Genomic DNA, 19,820 nt, shown 5'->3' with positions numbered 1-19,820 from the left:
ATTAAGCTCGTAAACATGCTGTATTGCACGCATTTCGTATAGAAATGTTACTGCAGGTATTTTTTCAGGAAATCTGAGGCTTTCCCCCAGCCCCACGGCCTTTTACCGGCAATGCGCCATTAGTACACCCAGCACAACTTTCCTATTGATTATACAGTAGCCTAGTTTCCAAATGCATGTTGACTTCCCCAGCATTGGATTAAAAAAACGTGTATACCTTAATACTAAAACATAGACCCGATTTATAAATATCTCTGCTTCAGATTTCAGTGAAAAGTCTGACATCTAATCATGAATTATTACAGAACATAGAAACTGAAGACCCATCTTACCCCTTTTTATATAAGTTTATTTTTTAAAAAGACAAAACAAGAACTGGAATTTGACAATAATGACAGGCAGATAAAGGATTTACTGAAAGACCACAGTATCCAACATGGCTGCCAAGCACTGCACAATATTGGACGTCATCAGGACATCAACATGTTCTTCCAAATGCCTTTTGGGATCCTGCAATGAGAGAAAGGGGAAGAGACAGCAGGAGTGAGACAATGCTGCAATGGCAATAATACAATCAACATCCACAAAAAACATAAGCATACTTAAATATTGTCCAGCTGTATAAAATGGCAAAATAATTTCAACTTCACACCTTTAGCCTTTTCACTAGTTTTGTGTGTGTGTGTGTTCAATCAATTAGTTGATATCAATACAATCAATTAGATTAATATAATAAAATAGTGAATCAATAAGACTAATCGGAAAAATTAAATATCAAAATCAGTTTCTGCCCTGAGGCCGTTTTTTAAATGGTCTACTTTTGATCTGACCATAAAATCAAAAGTCTGACAAACAAAGCCTTATTTGTATCACATTCATAAACAATTAATGAAATAACCATTTTTTCATTTAAGTCATTTGGATTCTCAATTGAATATCAAATGAACAAATCATACACGGATCAGTTATAGCTTGTATGTTCTTTGTAGTGAAAGCTCAATATTTTAATTGTTGATATTCTTATTATTGCTATGTTTTGCAGTGCCCATGCAAAAATGCTATTCCTGTAGAAAAAAATTTAGCCCAATTACATGCCCGCAGGTAGGTCTTCTTTAAAAATAGGATAATACGGGAAAACACCATTCCAGTTAAGCATTCAATAATGCTTATGATAAACATAATTCAACCATTTTGCACTTTTTCAGAATACAGTTCAGAATGATATAGCCTAAAGTCAAAACAGCTGTTACTATTAGGTCTATGTTAAGCCTATTTTAATAACTTGATTTTAAGGACAGCCCCATCTCTCCAAACCGGCAAAGAAAACAGGGGAGCCAAAAACACCCCAGCCTACGATGGGTATGTATCGTACCTGTTTGCCGACATTCTTGATAGCCAGCTGCTCTGGGGTCATTTTGTCCTCCTCCTCTACTGCCTGAAAGAAACCACAACAAAATCAACATCAAATCACCACAAAGGTTAGATTTAGGATTTATTGCGCAGGGTAGGGTGGTAAAGACCCACCCCCCCTTTTTTTTTCTTTCCAGAAATGGACTGTCTTTGTATCACATGCGCTGCCATTATCATGGTCATGCTTGGGAATTACTGAATTTGAACAAACATTAAAGTTTCATGGAAACCCATGATTCTAATTCATTGAAATTGACTTCCAAAGATTATGATACAATGATTTACAATGATACTCTCGTTTTATTTTGAGTTATAAATCCAGCATATCCCTTTGTTTTACAGTGGTAACTGTTGTATGAACATATTCTTACATTTATTTATTTTTTAAATTTCTGTTTATTTCTTTAGAAAATGGCTGGTGTTTTCAAAAGCATTGAATAATTACTGGTATATTAGATAATTAAGATCATCTCTATTGACCAACATACTGATTTGGATTTTTGCCATAAACACATTTATTTATTTCATCAGGGACAGAGCACAAAATTGTACAAAACGGGGAGATGTATTGTGACAACTTATAGCAAATACTGCTAATTTCCACCCATAGTCCCTGGGCAGGTAGGTGGAACAATAAAAAGATAGTAACATGTACATTTGGTCATAAAACAATCTTACAAAAACGATCCTCCCCATATCCCAACCCATCTCATCTAATGCTAAAACTAGATTGCCCTCTCTCAGCTCTCACAGACTGTGTTTCCCACAACCACCCCCACCCCCCTTTCTGTAGGATTTGTAGTCACTACCTTGTTGTAGTTTTTGGCGAGCTCCAACATCTCCTTGACAATGGTCTCATTGAGTTTGCAGTGCTCACTGTAGTCCTGTAGAGTCAGTCCCTCCATCCAGCTCTTTTTATGCAGGTTCAGTAACATCTGCACACATTTAAAAATCACACACACACACACACAATGAATTGGCACTGATAATGCAGCTGCAGTAACATGTCTTAACAAGTAACAAGGGAGAAAAGGGCAGAACAGACAAATCCGTGGTCTTGTGTGCCACTCTAGTAATAGCTTGGAAAATAAGCACGGCATTCTGTGTCAAATCAGATAAGGTTGTTTCTGGGTCCCAAAACCAAGGCCAATAAAAGATCTGCTCAAATCCTACATCTTTATATTTGTTTCAGCCCTTGATATTACTTCAGTTTTACAACCTGAAAAATACAATATCTGAAAAGCAATGCTTTCATGTTTCCAGAAAAAAAAAAAAAAAAAATCATGTATGAAAAATGTATGAAAATATTGGGATTTAACACAAATATTTTACAGGTCTGAATTGGGGACCTAAACATTCTAAATCTGAGACGGTGTGGCAACTATAGTATTTTCCTGGATTCTGTCTGATTGGACAAGGAATGACTCAAGCATATTTTCTCACATAGTGAACAGAGAATGTGTTATGTCTAAGAAAGAGATCTTGCAAACCTTTTGCTCCAACTCATTCTTTCTGTAGTTGATTGTAATGGAGTAGTAATGCCTATTCAAGCCATGAATCAATGCCTGAAAATGGACATAAAGAGCACAAAAATTAGTTTTTATTTTTTAAGATGTGTATATGAAACAGACCACATCAAAATGTACAAATATAGTAAATTACAAATCAACTTCCCTCACAATTACTACAGCTCAATTATCCTGACAAATATCAAGGAGCATGCATCCATTCAAACATTTCAAATGTACTGTAATGTACATCACAGGTCTGAAACTGGTCTTAGTCATCACCTGAATAGACGGCTTGTTCAGGTGGCCCAGGTTGGAGGTGGTTTGCCGTGGCTCGTGACCCAGAACCATCATGTTGGCATTGATCAGTCTGAAGGCATCAATCACCACCTGAATGGGAAAAACAGTAGTGTGAGACAAACATGAGACATACACTTCACGAGAACTATTCTAGACTTAGAAGACCAACAAAAATAAATCTATTTGCAAATATATTTATCAGATAGGCAAAAAGGATGAGAAACTGACAAGGAGAGACCGATATCAAGGAAGACAAATGAACAAATGAAAGAAAGACCGAGCTAGAGAAGAGGGAGGGAAGAAGAACTAGAAGGTGAGAACCAGTTTGGGGACTGTCTGATTGCAATGGGGGCAGTCAGACATTATCAGCTGGTTTAGGGCAAAGGCCAAAAAAGCAAGAAAGAAGCCATTTCCAGGCCAGTTTGACTCATGGAGAGGGGGTGGGGGAAGAGTGAGTGACTACTGGTCAGACTGAGCTCCTGATATAGGTTGAAATATTGTGGTAACAGAAATAGCTAACTGAGTACCAGACTACCTTACAGCTCAGCTGGAAAAAGAGTACATTGAGAAAGTGCCTATAAAAACTGGGTGGAAGGACAGAGATATGGCCAGACAGAGAGAACAAAAGAAGAGCAGTGATCCAGTGCTTTATGCATTTGTGAATTTCTGACAGTTACAGGGAGCCATAAAAATTGCATGAGAATGCATTTAAGGTAGCCCTAAGTTATTCATTGTTCCCTGAAGTTGTTTACCAGATGTCACTTTGGAATATGTGCATGTAAATCAATAACTACCCCCCCCCCTTTTTTTCCCCTCTATTTTAACCTGTACTTGATTGAGGAAATATTAAAATAATGAATTACATCTTATTTCATATCAATATAGTTTGTATAGTCAACGTAGAATGTTTCAAAGGTAAGATTGAGGCACACAAACATGTATCCATTTACATAATTTATAATAATAATAATAATAATAATAAGCTTTATTTGTATAGCACCTTTCATACAATATGGATTTTTGCCAACCATATTCATAGTCTTATTCCTCAGTCCTGCTCTTAGCTGAGGCTGTTGGCTGCATCTCCATCTATATGCCTCCTCCCCCTGCTCTTGTGCCAAGAGCACCTAAAATAAGATTCAGAGCCCAGCGTACAGTGCAGCCCCACTACATGGGGTACTACTGTGCCACTCAAACCACAAGCATGTCACAGTCACACCAGTTTCAGCATGAGGCATTCTTAGATGATCAGGTCAAAGATTGCTTGAGGAGATCTTTAGGGCGACATCTTGTGAAACATCCCTATCAGACTATGAGGTTCATGTAGAACGTTTATTTAAAAAGGTGCCTTCTAGATCAATAAATGTTCGAAATAGCAATAGCAAGCAAGATGGATGTCTGAAATAGATTGATAATCCTACTAAAACAAAGTAAAGAAAGATAGGGGCAATCTGCATAACCTTTTTATCTGAGAGTACAACAGAATTGTACTTGTACTGAAAGGTACAGGGTGAGATGAGTTTAGCACACATAATAGAGTAACAGGGTGGCACCCTTTATTTTCTGCATGAAAAAACACAAAGGACCTTTCAGACAATAACAGGGCGAGAAAGCATTTGAATTCACATGCAAAGTACTCAGTTTGATTCTTTACAGCTGGTATACTGATCATGGCCACTGCCTCGGTGTTGGTCACTTAAGTCATGTACATGACACTTACCATTTGCCTCAAAGTGACGCTTTACAGACAGAACACACACATCACAACCTCCCAGGGCAACCAGGTAAAAGATGGTGGCATAGACACCATGTTTTAGGGATAAATGCTTCTCAACATGTGGCCCTTTACAGTGCACCATCAGTACCACTTCATAGACACATACATGTGTGACAAGACTAACATGAGCTGAAGGTTACATGGTAAACAGCCATATTTTACCATTAAGAGCAAGGCATTCACACCCCCCCCCCCACACACACACACACACACAGGAGTGCTACCACTACATGTACAGGGAAATGTTCCAGCCCAAACACCCAGCAAGCAGTGTTGTTTTTTAGATACTATGGAATTACAACAGGTCCAGGAGTAAATCAAATATCCTGATGTATAACTTCATCTCATTTAAGTGATTATTTATTGGTCTAAGTATATCAATGGAATCAAGAAATCTGATGATACACCTGAAATTATCAGACACTTCATTGGACAATATGCAAAGATGCTCTTTCTAAACTGTAATTATGCAGTATGACAACTCTATTTAAGCAATAAGCCCCAATAGGCCTTGGTTCCACTGATTTCAGAAAAGCTAATGGCCATTGTTAGGCACCACGCAGCAGCCCCTTAGCTGTTGTAAAATACAAAAACTATTTTCATGATACATTTGAACTTGATGACATGGAACATATTTTTATATGCACTGATGCATATGCATTTATGTGAGGGCGAGGGAAAAGTGGGAGTGACACACCAACACAGGGGAGAAGTGCTAATAGCGATTGATTAGGTACTCCACCATATTCTGGTTAAATGTGTCAAGTACAGAAACTTCCAGAGACAGCTGAATCAGTATTCAGAACATCAGTTTTTCTTCTTTGTAGGCTACCATGTCAAAAGCAACTTTAACTTTTATTTGCCTTTCTAATATCGTATTTTCACTTTCACAACATCCACTTCCCAATCTGCTAGACTACGGTATTAGGTCTACATGCAGTAAATAGTTTGAGTATTTCAAGGAGTAGAACTACTTGGCCTACTGTGTATGTTGCTGCTTGTTGACACCTTATTATCATGTATGATCGCTAAACTTTGATTCTTTTTAATGCCGCAGTCAGTTTACTCCATTCAACTGCACTTGTTGTTCAGCTGTGGACACGCAATTTACACGCGCTGTTTATAATGAAGTGACATCTTAGTAAATTCCAGGCAATATAGCAAAGCACAGTGTTTGCTTTCTGTGCATAAGAAACACTTTCTTTGTACATCCAGCCCTGAGTGTTGGCCTTTGCTAGCTTCTTCAAACTTTGCGAACTCAGCTGGGTGATGTTTCAAGTGTCTTATCAGATTGTTCAGCAAAAGGTTTTTTGTATCGTCCCTCCATGCCCTACTTTTCCTTGTCTTCTTCACACACGCTGAAGGATTTCCATAAAGCTGACGTGTTGCAGGGTAATCCGCGAGTCTTCCTACATGTGCATGCTGCACCTGTGCTGCTGATGTTGTGCAATGTTAATCATGCGGCACACCAGTGCATTTGACCGGCATAAAATCGGCATCTCAGACTGACCGGCCGGTCGCTGGTCATGGCCTATCACGCAAAAATTGGTCAATTCCGGTCAGCAGCTGTTCAATCTGTCCATCTCTAATAGAAAGTCATATCGGGTGTATTTTTCCCCCCTCTCCTGAATTTCTTACCATCTTCCTTACTCTGATCACTAATCCTTTTACTAGATCATAAGGGTTTCTTTCCCTCACTCATGCACTCATCTCTTTCATGCGCTCTCTTCTCACCCAGCCTTGCACATTTCTCTCTCCACCTTACACTTTCCACTATTTTTTCTCCATGCTCCCCTCCCTTCTTACACTTAGCGATTTCAGATATAACCTCCGGAGTATATGCGGAGGTTTGTCAAACGGAGGTCCTACCCTTCGGATGATTCAGATATGATGCTAACCTGCGGACCTTATACTGACCTTATACTGATGTATGTGTGAACGACATACACGCACATTACAGAATCTCCGTGTGGTTGTCGAGTGAGGGGTGAAGGCTTGTAGAGTTCACAAGATGACAGATATGACGCAGAATATATGCGGCCGCTGCCTGTCACAGCTGCTTTTTGTTTACAAAGTGTAGCCTATGCATTATGTAGGCTAAAGAGAAATATATTGTACGTAGGCTAATACTTGAAGTAGGGTAGTCACGTAAGTGCGCACTTGAAATTGACCTACAGTATTTGTATGTGTGCTTCGAATAAACACATTTATCTGTTTTCAACGTTATGTACCAGAATTACTTGGCTATAGAACCCCAAATCTGGTTTGCGTTGGAGAGAGAGCATGCACAAACTTTATGGTAGGCTACCAGCCAATTCAGTAGGCTAACTCAAGACTTCAAGGCAATCATACAACGTTTTTAAGCAACAAACAAAATACTAACATAACAGTGAAGTTGTTCGTTTTCTCATGGTTTATTTTTTCCAAAAGCATCCTCTCCCCATGTGTCTATTGCATTTACGTAAGGAGCTTGGAACAAAGTTGCGTTTTCTTCGTTTTCATTTTCTCTAGCCATATTTATGCTCAACAAATATCAGCGAGCTCAGCTCTGAGGTCATGAGAAGGCTATCAATGAACAGAAAACCGTGTTGGCTAACAATTTATTAAATACTCCTGTTATTGTCGTCAACGACGTCGCTGTAGCTAGGCTACTGCCTTTTCAGCGCATTCTGCTTATGATTCAGTCTTTTGAATTCGTTTGGCCTTATGCAGTTGTAGGCTACAACGTGCCGTTCCCTTCATGTGTTTTATCAAAATGTTGTATGCCCTCATGGACAGTAGCTCCATGATGTCTGCATCTTTCCACGTCGGAGATTTTCTGGACAGCACTATGCCACTCCATCATAACACTGGCATTTAAGTCAGATCTAACCACATGGACGCACGAAAGAAACGTCACCAACACGCCCTCTCACTAGGTGTGAATTTTAACCGCATGTTCTACGCCTTGTTCAGACACAGCACATTTACATAATGTCCGGAGGAAATACTAGGGGGGGAGTAGTAGAACAACCGGCTAAATTCGGACTTCCATATGACCGGTTATGTCGTTCAGATATACGGCCTCACGGTTTAACATCGGCAGAACCTCCGGTCTTACACGTATGTCTGAAAGCGCTTACTCTTTCCCCATCCATCCTACTCATGGCACAGCCTTACTCGCACCCCCAAACCTCCACCCCTCCCGCTCCTACCCCTGCCTTGGAGGGCTAGATGAAATCGCATGACACCTCCACTCACAGCTCAAGGGAGGTGTTAATAGAGTAGCGCCCTGCTGCCTCCCGCTGGCGCTCTCAGGGCTCCCGGCACGCAAGGGGGGTGGGGTACAAGCACAGACACGGAGAACAAAACATGGAGCACAGAGTGGAGGAAGTGAGGGGGCGGGAAAAATGTATAGTGTGAACGAAAATTAAGCAGAAAAGGACTCGAGATGAGAGAAAGGAGAAGAGAAACATCTACTAAAAACCATCTTCTTTCAGTAGGACAAGATGTCAAAAGGAAGTCTACTGGCTTTGTATTGATGTACATGGGTCTTTGACCATGGATCGAAGGAACTGACATTGGTCATTGCTACAGTAAACACAGCAATGTGAGAGTAGATTAATGTCTAACCACACACTTTTAAAGACATTACATCCCATCTTAAATGATCATAGTGTATTGAAAGATACCATTACAAATCTATGTGTCAACAAAATACACTGCAGCATAGAATATGAATGTCAGCACATTGAGTTGTGAGAGGTCTGAGACTTATGAGATGATGAATGTAGGCACTTTTCCAATCATACTGAGATCAAGTTTGTCTGTCAAGTTGGCCTATGCCTAAACCTACCTAACAAGGTAAGGGGCACAGAGAAACGGTTGTGAAAGCATTTACTACACTTGCAGCCAGTCTTATTGGCAGCATATTGGATGGGTCACAAACAAGTGAGTGAGTGAGTGAGTGAGTACCTTTCCCTTGACGCTCTGGATGGGGTCAACCACCACAGCTACCGCTCGCTCTGACAGTGCCTCGAAGCTCTGCTGTGTGTTTATGTCAACGCCAGACAACCAGCACCCAAACCCAGGGTGACTGTGGTACCAGCCCACCACCATCTCTGGCCTGAAACAGACACACACAATATACATGTTTCAAGAGTAATCAACAGAGCAACAGTATTCCAACATTCACAAATTCTCCAGATGCTACGTTTCTTTTATCAAGAAATACTCATTACTCCTTTATAGGGCTGTCACTTTATGTTCGAAAATCAATTGCACAATCGATTGGACCAACCAACACAAGTTTCGAAAACTAAAATAGGGAATCGATTTAAACCAAATATGTACACTATTCATTTTAAACAATTTAAACAAATAAAAAAGATAGATGTAACAAAACCATAGACTGAACAAAACTCACAAACAAGCAGAAAAAGAAAATAAAGAATTCCGAAAGTGCAGTTGGCGTTGCGAAAGCTAAAAAGAAAATTCCCACCAATTTTACGTACCGGAAACAGTCTATAGTTTCAATCGGCTGCTGCTGGTGTTTTGCCAAAATATGGAGAACTTACAGCGATCAACCTGTGCGACATGAGACAGACGAGTGATAACCCCTAATAACTTGAGGAGTTCGATATGGAAGCACTTAGGGTTTTGGACTGTAGATCAAACTATGGAGAAGGACAAGGTGCAAACTGAGATCGTGAATTCCTACGTAGGCGAAATTTTTCATTTCGATTGACATTTCTAATCGTAAACATAGCCATGTTGAAGACTGCAGTAATGTTTTTCATTGATGTTATGAAAGCCCAATCTGCTTACTGTTTTTTTGCTGTTACTAGAAAGAAATATTGCTGACTTGTGCGTCTCAAGTAGCCTAGAAATCTAGACGCGCCCCTAGTCTAGCAACTCTCCGTTAGCTTGTGAGCTCCAGAAATCGAACTCAATCAGGCCAATGAAATCGTGTATAGAGTCGTTAGGTGGGCTTAACATAATGATTGATGGCAGAGTTGCAACGGTTTGGCTTGAATTCCCTGCTACTTGAAAACAAATAAGATGGATGTTGCTGTTGGCGAACAGTGTGACACGAGTTAAGCTTTTATTAAGTTGGCAAACGTTTGAACTAGCCAACTAGCTCCGCTGGTGGGAAACGCATGGGACTCATAGCGCTGCGGCTGTCCTATTGCGTGCAGAGGAAATTTGAAAGACAACTGATTATCCTGCCCCTCGGACTGAGCACTGTGAACGGTGAGTGCCCAGACCCTACATTTTAATGTGGGTCTGGCTCGTCAGGCTACGTCTCAAGCGCCCTCCTTACGTTTGTCCTAATGCCTGTTAGTTGTCCGTGTATTGGTCTATATTTGGTGTTAAAAATGGAAACTTCTTTAGACATGGAAAACGATTTTACAATCAATTCAATGACCACTTTTGTCTCAAAGATCGAACAGGATTTTTTCACAAAAGTGGCAGCCCTACTCCTTTATCCTTTTTTAACATTTCAAAATGCTAGGTAGGTACACACAGATAGATCAGACCTCTATTCCAAGGTCTCTATAAGGTCGAAATCAGTTAAGTCAATCTAAATCCAATGCACATAACGCCCTGTCATTTCTCATGCAACTGCGCTGTAACTCGGACAGTTCACCCTCCTGGCCTTTACCTTCCAGTCTGTTTGAGCATGTCCAACATCTTGGCCTGAAAGACTGGGTCCACAGCTTCCACACTAACACCCTGTGTGGAGAGACATGCTGATTTCAGAATGCCCAGCTCAAACAAGCGGAAACAAATTCAGGCTCTAAGCATAATATGATTCCATAGAAATATAGACAACCAAGCGTGTTTGTGTGTGAGAGTGACTGTCTAACAGAACAAAGCGAGAACATGTCTCAGACAACTATGCCGAGACATTTCCTATGTATGCCAAGTGTTGGGTGTTGAGGTTGCGGGTGTGTGTATCACTCACCGTTCCTGACTGGGGCATGGCAAACACATCAATGACACGCACAGTGTAGTCATCAACAAACTCCCCCAACATGAGACCCATGACCTCCATGGGTACACCAGCACGACCATGTTTCAGCATCTATACACACACACAAATACACACACATTATATATCAATAACGATAATAACTTTAACGCACGATTTGGGGTAAATATCTAAGAAAATATCAAATTCCGATTTTTCTGACCGATGCTGCGATTGTGATTTGCGATTTGATTTTTGAATATCAGTGAATTGATGATTCAATGACCCCTGATTGGTGAGCATGTCCGGTGCACAGCACCAGTGTTTCCCATACATTGACTTATTTGTGGCAGCCCACCACAATATCAACATTGACCACCACACAATGATTTTCCAGGTTGTACTAAATTGTGCTTAAATCTGATTAGCATCATAACCACGCTGCGCTAATTTGTTAAAAACTGTTGCATTCAAGTTAATTCGGCAACCCTACCACCACAAATAGAATTTAATTCTGTGGGAAACACTGAGCACCCTTGACCGACTGTGAAGCTCAACAGAATTTCTGTGCACCTCACGCATAGTGCACACCTACCAACCAGAAGTGGCACAGCCAAGGAGGATGACATGAATATAAAGGTCATAAATGTGACAAAATGTAACTGTGCACAATTATTTGTAGCTTTTGCGATTAGGTAATCGTGTTGGTCTAGATCGCGATTGCGATAATTGTAAACCCCTAATTTCAATTCAAATTAATTTTGGCAGATGAATGAATCATTGAATAGCCAAACCAACATTACAGACAAACACTTAAAGTGTTATTCTGGAGTAATTTGAACCCAGGGTCATTTTCACCATGACAATGAGTCAAACGCCCCCTCCAGAGCTAAATTACATTGATTGAAGGAGTACCAAGTTTGACCAGCTTTAGTGCTTTAAGCCTACATGCTAGTGCAAGTACTAAGGGCCAATCGCTAAACGTACCCAAACCGCAATTTTTTAACCACTAATGTGTGTATGTATATATTCCTCTCACCTTCAGAAGGGCAAGTGATGAAATGTACACCTGTTCTGCTGTATCAACAGCGGGTGCGTCTGTTGGAGGACCCTGGAATGAGGTACAGCAAACAGAATCTCTGTCAGTATCTCTTCTCAACAGACTCAGATTAATTTACATTTACCGGTAGTCATTTAGCTGACACTTTTATCCAAAGCAACTTACAACAATCAATGTAGAATGTACAGTGCCAAATGACCAAAAAAAAATGGAATCAAAAACAATGAAAACAAACAAACAAAAAAAAATAAAAGTTTCATACCAGAAGCTATACTGCAGCTATGTGCTACAATTTTTTATCATTGAGTAATAGTTAAAAATGAAAGGTTGCAGTGGAAAAAATTAAAATGTAACTCTGACATAAGGATAACCCTGAACTCTGCCCATTTCTGGAGATGCTTCCTTTAATGACATATCTGTCAGCCATTTTGATCAAATTCAACTATTTTCAGCCTTGAAATGATTACAGAGGTATGGCTGTGTAAGCCACACAGAATAAGCCATAAAAGGAGGATCCAATTGTACCAAGGTTGCCAAAGTAAAATTAAAATCAGAATTCAGGAAAGCCAAGAAAAGCAAAATGACAAAAAGTTGGTAGAGAATTGTGACATGAGAAAGCAGAGAGGTGTTTAGTTGAGCATAACAATAGACACGCTTATGAACACACAATCTCAACCTTCTTTAAATAGTTGCATCTGGTGCATCATCTAAACTTTGATATAGATGTATTTTTCTTTACTACAGCCATGTCAATCTTTCACAAAACATTTTCTATTGTGAGATATACAGTAGAGATCTAAGGATCAAGGGTTAGTGTGGCTTTATATTGAAAGACAGGGTAGATTAGGATGCAGTCAGCTGTCCTCACTATTCAAGTAAATGGTTTAGTGACAAACCTGGGTAGAATAAAGGTAAATCTATTGATGGAAGAGCCATATGGTTTAATCATCTTAGCAGTTGGTCACCCTAAACTTTGAATACTCCCAATTCCAGTGTCCCACTAGAATTTGATAGTCCCAAATTTGGACTATCAAAATTCTATATGTTATTCAGGTCACATTGCAAAGTTCAATTAACCAATCTCATTATTACGGTAATATTGGATAATGCACTCAGTTGAAGCTTAACAGAGCCAACACATTCAAAAAGAGAGGTTGAGAACAAATAAAACAGATCAGCCTGTTCTCCACCTCTATTATCCCTCCTCTCTATCACCTCTATTCTTTCCATCTTGTTCTCCCACCCTTTTGTTCAGTGTGAAGCCAAGGCAGACTGCTAGCAGAGGTGTTAATTGGCTACAGACATGAGCCCAGTTTCTGTGTGTTTGACCCCAAGTACCTGACCTCAGACAGACAAATGTAATGCTTTTATGATTAATCAGAGCAACACTTTGCACGGCTGCCCTATACCTATAGCTAGCTAGTTGGGCTGAACGATTTTGGAAAATAATCACATTTTTTAACTCCCTATCTTCTGTATTAACAGACAGCAAGAAATAATTCTATAGTATGACCAAAATCATATTAAACAGCCGAAATTAAACATAAACTGTTCTTTCCTGGAGGCCAGGCATATGTTTTGATGACATTAGGTGATAGGTGATTGAATTAATATGAATTATATTTTTATTTTAAATCACAGTAAGCTAGTATATTTTTTGAACTTTCAGCCTTGAAAACAAGTGTTCCCTCAAATAAAATCTGTGCCCCCACATTAGGCTTCTATTTTATATTATATGGTCTTCTTTTGTTACATGCAGCGGCAGAAAACTGACACAGCCAATACTTATGAAAGACTCTCATTAACCTTATGAATACCATTTAAATCTACAAACAAAGAGGTAAGAGGCTACATTCCACATCAGTCAGTACCAAGCTACATGTGAATGTGACATACTACTTCCATGAATGTAGTTTGTGTGTGAACCTACCTGTCCAAGCCCTGGCATTCCACCTCCCAGTCTCAACAGCCGGTCCATGATTCTGTTGAATAATGAGATCAGTTATCATTATTCTGCCAAAGTAATACATTTACATTTACTTTTATTAATTTAGCAGATGCTTTTATCCAAAGTGACTTGCAGCAAGAGAACATTCAAGCTACAGTGCAGAAGAGACCTTAGCAAGGACTATAGTCCCTTTCGCACTGTAGGAACTTTTTGCAGTTCCTAGCAGTTCGTAGAACCCCATTTAATGCGCATTCGGACAGAGTTCCTCTGACCTTGGTTCTTAAACTTTTTGTCTGCCAACCCCCCAAAAAACATGTGCGAAGTCTCGCGACCCCCTTCTCTCTAACCGGCAGAATTTGGTTTTGAAATGCTGTGAGATGGGCATTGGAAGCAAAGGCAGAAAATGTCTTGTCTCATTGTCAACATCAAAGGCATTATGTCAATGGCAGCCTTTCATTAAAAACCTTTACAATAATGTCTTTAATCCAGACTGCAAATCATTTTGCGACCCCTCCAATATTTTTGTCGACCCCCAGTTTGAGAACCACTGCTATAATTGTTTCACCTCCTACCTCGGGGCAGGGTCTTTTCACTGTGCATAGGAACCCTTAGTGACCTAGGTCTACGTTGATTGGTCCAACTCAAGCCAAACCGATTTAATTTTCGATGTTAAGTTCACGATTCGATTTGATTTTCAATCTTTTTTAAATTATATTACTATTAATGCAATTCTCATGTTGTTTACTTTTATGGCCTAATTTCCAGTTCTGTTTTGGGGGGCTTTTATTTTAAAACCGTATTTTGCTACTAAACAGAAAATACAACTAGGAATGTTTACCGGTGTCACGGTAAACCACGATAAAATTCTCATCGATAACAATTAACGTTTTGATTTTAATTACCACGGTGCAAATCGTGGGCTTGTTATATGTTTGAAATCAGGTGTCACTGCTACACATATTTCAGGATGACTGCAAACTAGGGCTGTCAAACGATTTTTTTTTTTAAACTCACGATTAGTCACTGAATTTCTTAAAAATAGTTATTTGCAATTACGTGCATATTTAAAAAAATACTCCATATATCTTATATTCATTATCTTTAGAGTTAAGTTAAAGCCTGTGTTGCAGGTTAAACACCACTGTTGATTAATGGGTACAAAAAGCACTCAATATATGTATATCATTTTAAAAATGTCTCCAAATGGTGTTAAATGCCAGTTTTTGTTGTTTTTAGCATTAGCGGGTTTTTTGTACGCAATTCGGTGATGACGTCACTTTGGGGACTACTTGATCTGCACTTCCTTCATTTCAATGCATTTCAATGGACATCGCGGTTACACTTTCAACATAAAGTTTGTATATTTACATTTCGAATTTCGTCACAGCATTTATATCACAGCTACCCTATGATCTACCAATGGTAATAACGGTGCCTGATATCAATTTAGTATTTTTTCTGAATTTCGGGAGGTCTCGTTTTGGAGGGTATATGTTTTACATTCATTCCTATGGGAAACGGTCGCGGTTACACTTTCAACATAAAGTTTGTATATTTACACTTCGAATTTCGTCACAGCATTTATATCACAGCTACCCTATGATCTACCAATGGTAATAACGGTGCCTAATATCAATTTAATAATTTTTCTGAATTTCGGTAGGTCTCGTTTTGGAGGGTATGTTTTACATTCATTCCAATGGGAAACGGTCGCAGTTACACTTTCAACATAAAGTTTGTATATTTACACTTCGAATTTCGTTACAGCATTTATATGACAACGACCCTATGGTCTAACAAAGATAACAATGTCTTCCGATTTTCTGAATTTGAGAGGCCTCGTTATGAGGCTACATAATGCACCTATTCAGTTCAATGTATTATGCTTATAACATTACGACACTTTTTTTGTTACTGTCAGTGAACAGCACCGAATGAAAGTCAACATGTTCTTTATATCTAGTGATAGTGATCATGTCGTTAGTTCAGATAAGTAGGCTACCGGGCAAACTTAGTCAGAAGATCAGAATATGAAGCATCATGATAGCTAGCTGGGCTAACTTTTTAGTCCCACCTGTGAGCCACCCCAGTTACTTAGCTTCTAGCCGCCGCCGATTAGGCTGGTCGTGTCTTCAGCATGAATATTTTCGATAACTACTGCTTGATTGCCATTGACATCGTCAGGGTAAGGCTTACCAAAGAGGGAGATAATATGGGCAAGTCGCAGTTTTGCAGGTGCTTGTGTGGGCTGTGCCGTCCCGATGGAAACTGTGGTGGAGAGCTGCAGTAACTAGGGAAGCGAGTGCATTTTGGCCGCTGGTCGAGGAGCTCCCCTGTGCCAGCATAATGACATGATCTATCTAGCTATCTATATACATATCTAGGCTATCTATAGCCTATCTATTTATCTATAATATGCACTATCTACTGCTGAACAATCCCTTACTCGTCTCTCTTTACTCCTCTCTCGTTACTCTCAAGGGTCTCAAGGTGGGCTTTGGTCTGTAGTCTCCCCAAGGTGATGTAATGCAATGCATTGTGGGGGAAAGGAGAATCACTTCAAATGCTGTGAAATATTACCTGCTTTTTCGTATTATATTCCGTTTTGTGATACCCAACAACATCAAATACAATGGATAACAGTTTAAATGTTTATTATCAACAAGCAAATTGTGCAAATTCGTTGGAAAATGAACCCTGCAACACGGCCTTTAAGTTAAAAATAAGGAACTTTTCATATTGAGAAATATGCAAAAGTGCATGTGCAAAATATAGCGTAGGCCTACAGCACATTTCAATGAAGTGCTAACAGAAATAGCCTAGTCCATTAACTATGTTCAGTTCACGTGTAACAGTGTAGGAGTGTAAACAATGTTTAGCTTGTAGATTATAGCTTAAACTTGTGCTTCGGTGATGTAATGGCCGGTCATTTTTGACTAGAAATACACATGGGTGTTCTAAAGTTAAATAAAACACTCAAATTGTTATACAAAATGCTCAAAATTTGTTTTGTGTGTCCAGATGCCCTGTGTTAAAGTCAAGGAGCCTCATGGTAGTCAGAATAAGTAAACAATATTTTTGAGAGAAAATAATTGTGAATCGGTCACATTTGACCTCGAACACAACAGGAGGGTTAGGAAATTGGGTTAGGATCAATAATACTGCCAGGTGTTTTAGCACAGCCTGTGCTCAAAATATCAATATTGTGATTGAGATTTACTCTTGTATACAGATGCTGCTGTATCAATACACCATCAAAAACTGAAAAGCATAAGTGACGACAGAAACGTTTTACCACATTTGAAACAGAGTGTGCCCGTTTTTTATTATTGTTCTATTCAGGACATGCCATGGTCATTAATTCAAAATCAACATTTATTGCATTCTTCGTGGTCTCTGTTGTATAGTGACACATACCGTATGGAAAGAATGCAGGCGATAAGCTTACCTAGTCCTAATGGGTCACCATAAGTAGCCTATTATAAACAGCAATAATGTTACGGTATCGCACATACTGTACAATCTGACATAATCTGAGTCTTTGCCAAGTTTGCGACTAGGTTCACATTAACTCAATAGACCACTAAATAATTTCAAATTCTACTATTTTTTAACAGTATGACGTCCGAAGACAATAATAACGTTACCACATTATTCATAAACGATTCATGCGTGTTAATAAGATGTTTCACCATTAGGAGCAACGTTATATTATTCTAACTGAAGAGGAGGATCATCATTGCGTGACGGGCAAGCCGGTACACCAAAATGGTTAAAGCGATATTATTTCAGATCTGTCAATTCTTCAGTAGCAAAGCATGACTTGACAACTTGTTAGCATAGTTATTAGCCTACTGGCAAACCTAAATTAACGTTAGCTTGACAGCTAACTACCTAGTATGTCTAATCATTAGCTTCTAACGTTACGGAAAACGTATTATATTCATATAAACATCATCTCAATCCCTCGAATTAGGGAAAGCGAAGTAGCAAATACCGAATACATTTCATCACCCGTATCGATACAACGGTTTGCTATCTTATTCATTAGTTCATAACGTTACCGGTGCCGTTGAACACTTTCGGGGTGCAAGCTAGCTTCTAGGTATCCTAGCCAGCTAGACTTAGCGAACAACTCCAAGACAACATTTAACTTAATTAGATTATATGATCGTTAACGTTAAGGTTACTAACCACTTGCAAAACCGGTTAACATGCCACGGTAGACAGAGAATTATGAGCCACATTATAGCGCCCATCATAGCTAGCATCTAGCTTTCTTCTTGCTGTACGTAGCCTGACACAGCTAGTTAGCTAAACTAGCCGCTTCATCTGCAGCTAGCACAAGACGCTAAAGTAACTATGGGGTTCAGATAAAGAGATATCTACGTCTCACAACGTTGCAGACAACACCATATCAGTCATTACCTTAAAAAGGAAAACATATGTTCACATTACCTGTTGTGATATTGTATAATTTATTCGGCAAGCTCCTTCTGAACAACGACTATTTTCTCGTGTGCAATGAATCAGCCCGAATTCATTCAAAACAACTAGCTAACCGATGTGCTTCCGGATCATGAAGAATTACTTCCGACCAGCTGTTGTTGTCGTCGCTCATCCAAAACAAACACACACACAAAAATATATGATTGAACCAAAGTATATTTCTTGCAATAGGCTGCCTTAGGCTGCATTTAATTTATTCTCTTAGGCCACAGAGTTATTCAATTCAAAATACTTTATTTAAGTAGGCCTATAAGTATAGTATATATACCTTTAGTGAGGGAAATTTGGTCTCTGCATTTAACCCAATCGGTGAATTAGTAAAACACAAACAGCACACAGTGAACACATAGTGAGGTGAAGCACACACTAATCCTGGCGCAGTGAGCTGCCTGCTTCAACAGCGGCGCTCGGGGAGCAGTGCGAGGTTAGGTGCCTTGCTCAAGGGCACTTCAGCCCACTGGTCGGGGCTCGAACCGGCAACCCTCCGGTTACAAGTCCAGAGTGCTAACCAGTGGGCCACGGCTGCTCTATATATATATATATATATACACACACACACACACACACACACACACACACACACACACACACACACACACACACACACACACACACACACACACACACACACACACACACACACACACACACACACACACACACACACACACACACACACACACACACACACACACACACACACACACACACACCGGCAGAGGTTTCGTTTTCCGGACATTTTGATGATATGCCGGTCAAATATCCTATTATCCCCTCTTAATTAGTAAAATTGAGGAAAACTGGAGACAGGCTATAGCTTAAAGAATGGTATAATCAGGCTGTATAGAAGAGTCCAATTCGTTCGTTGTTTTAAAAAGGCTAGGCCTACGTTGTTTGTTGCTGCTACCCACGTCTCCAGTGGTGACTGTTTAACTTACACAGATGCGCACACACAAGAATGAGCGCTCACACCACACCACACCACCTAATGCTATGCCTCTTTATTTGATAACAATACATTAAGAAATGTTTCCTATTCTGGGAAATGTTTAGGTTCTTTTTCTTTCGGCCACGGTTCAATGATACCGTTTAATTGTGCCAGAAATTATCCGCGGACCAGTAATCGCCTCGTCGAGGAGGCCCTAACCCTGCAGATGATCATAGACAGAGAACGCATAGGCCTACTGTATGCTTTGGGTAAAGAACACTTTATGTCGAGTGTACACGGAGAACGACAGTGTCTTGGAGCGGCCGCACCCCCGCAACTCCACTTCCAATGTCACTGATTCCGACAGATACGCCCGACACTTCTGCTTTTTATCTGGTGGTGGTGGAGTTGACCGGACATCTGAAGC

General features: G+C 39.7%; 1 protein-coding gene across 1 annotated transcript; it reads right to left on the bottom strand.

The window, feature by feature from the left end:
• Positions 1–328: 328 nt before the first annotated feature.
• psmd14 (proteasome 26S subunit, non-ATPase 14) lies at positions 329–18,519 on the bottom strand. Its single transcript, XM_076303759.1, has 11 exons — positions 18,415–18,519; positions 13,939–13,990; positions 11,988–12,059; positions 10,943–11,062; positions 10,640–10,710; positions 8,950–9,100; positions 3,201–3,308; positions 2,901–2,975; positions 2,220–2,345; positions 1,373–1,435; positions 329–510 (listed from the first exon to the last, which is right to left on the bottom strand). Exons 2-11 carry the CDS (start codon positions 13,984–13,986, stop codon positions 412–414), a joined length of 933 nt encoding a protein of 310 aa, XP_076159874.1. The 5' UTR covers positions 13,987–13,990; positions 18,415–18,519; the 3' UTR covers positions 329–411.
• Positions 18,520–19,820: the final 1,301 nt, after the last annotated feature.

Source organism: Alosa pseudoharengus, unplaced genomic scaffold (assembly GCF_046254945.1).
Source record: "Alosa pseudoharengus isolate Yale_2024_CS ecotype anadromous, Long Island Sound unplaced genomic scaffold, YU_APseudo_1.1 YU_APseudo_1.1_scf_24, whole genome shotgun sequence".
Classification (NCBI taxonomy): domain Eukaryota; kingdom Metazoa; phylum Chordata; class Actinopteri; order Clupeiformes; family Clupeidae; genus Alosa; species Alosa pseudoharengus.
This window is presented reverse-complemented; position numbering and strand designations above follow the sequence as displayed.

Excerpts from the sequence above, each read along its gene's own strand:
- psmd14 (XM_076303759.1), bottom strand. The coding sequence starts at position 13,986 with ATGGACCGGCTGTTGAGACTGGGAGGTGGAATGCCAGGGCTTGGACAG. Across the intron at positions 3,309-8,949 it reads TCCAGAGCGTCAAGGGAAAG|GTGGTGATTGATGCCTTCAG; the intron begins GTACTCACTCAC and ends TTTCCCATTCAG. Across the intron at positions 2,346-2,900 it reads AGAATGAGTTGGAGCAAAAG|ATGTTACTGAACCTGCATAA; the intron begins GTTTGCAAGATC and ends AAATGTGTGCAG.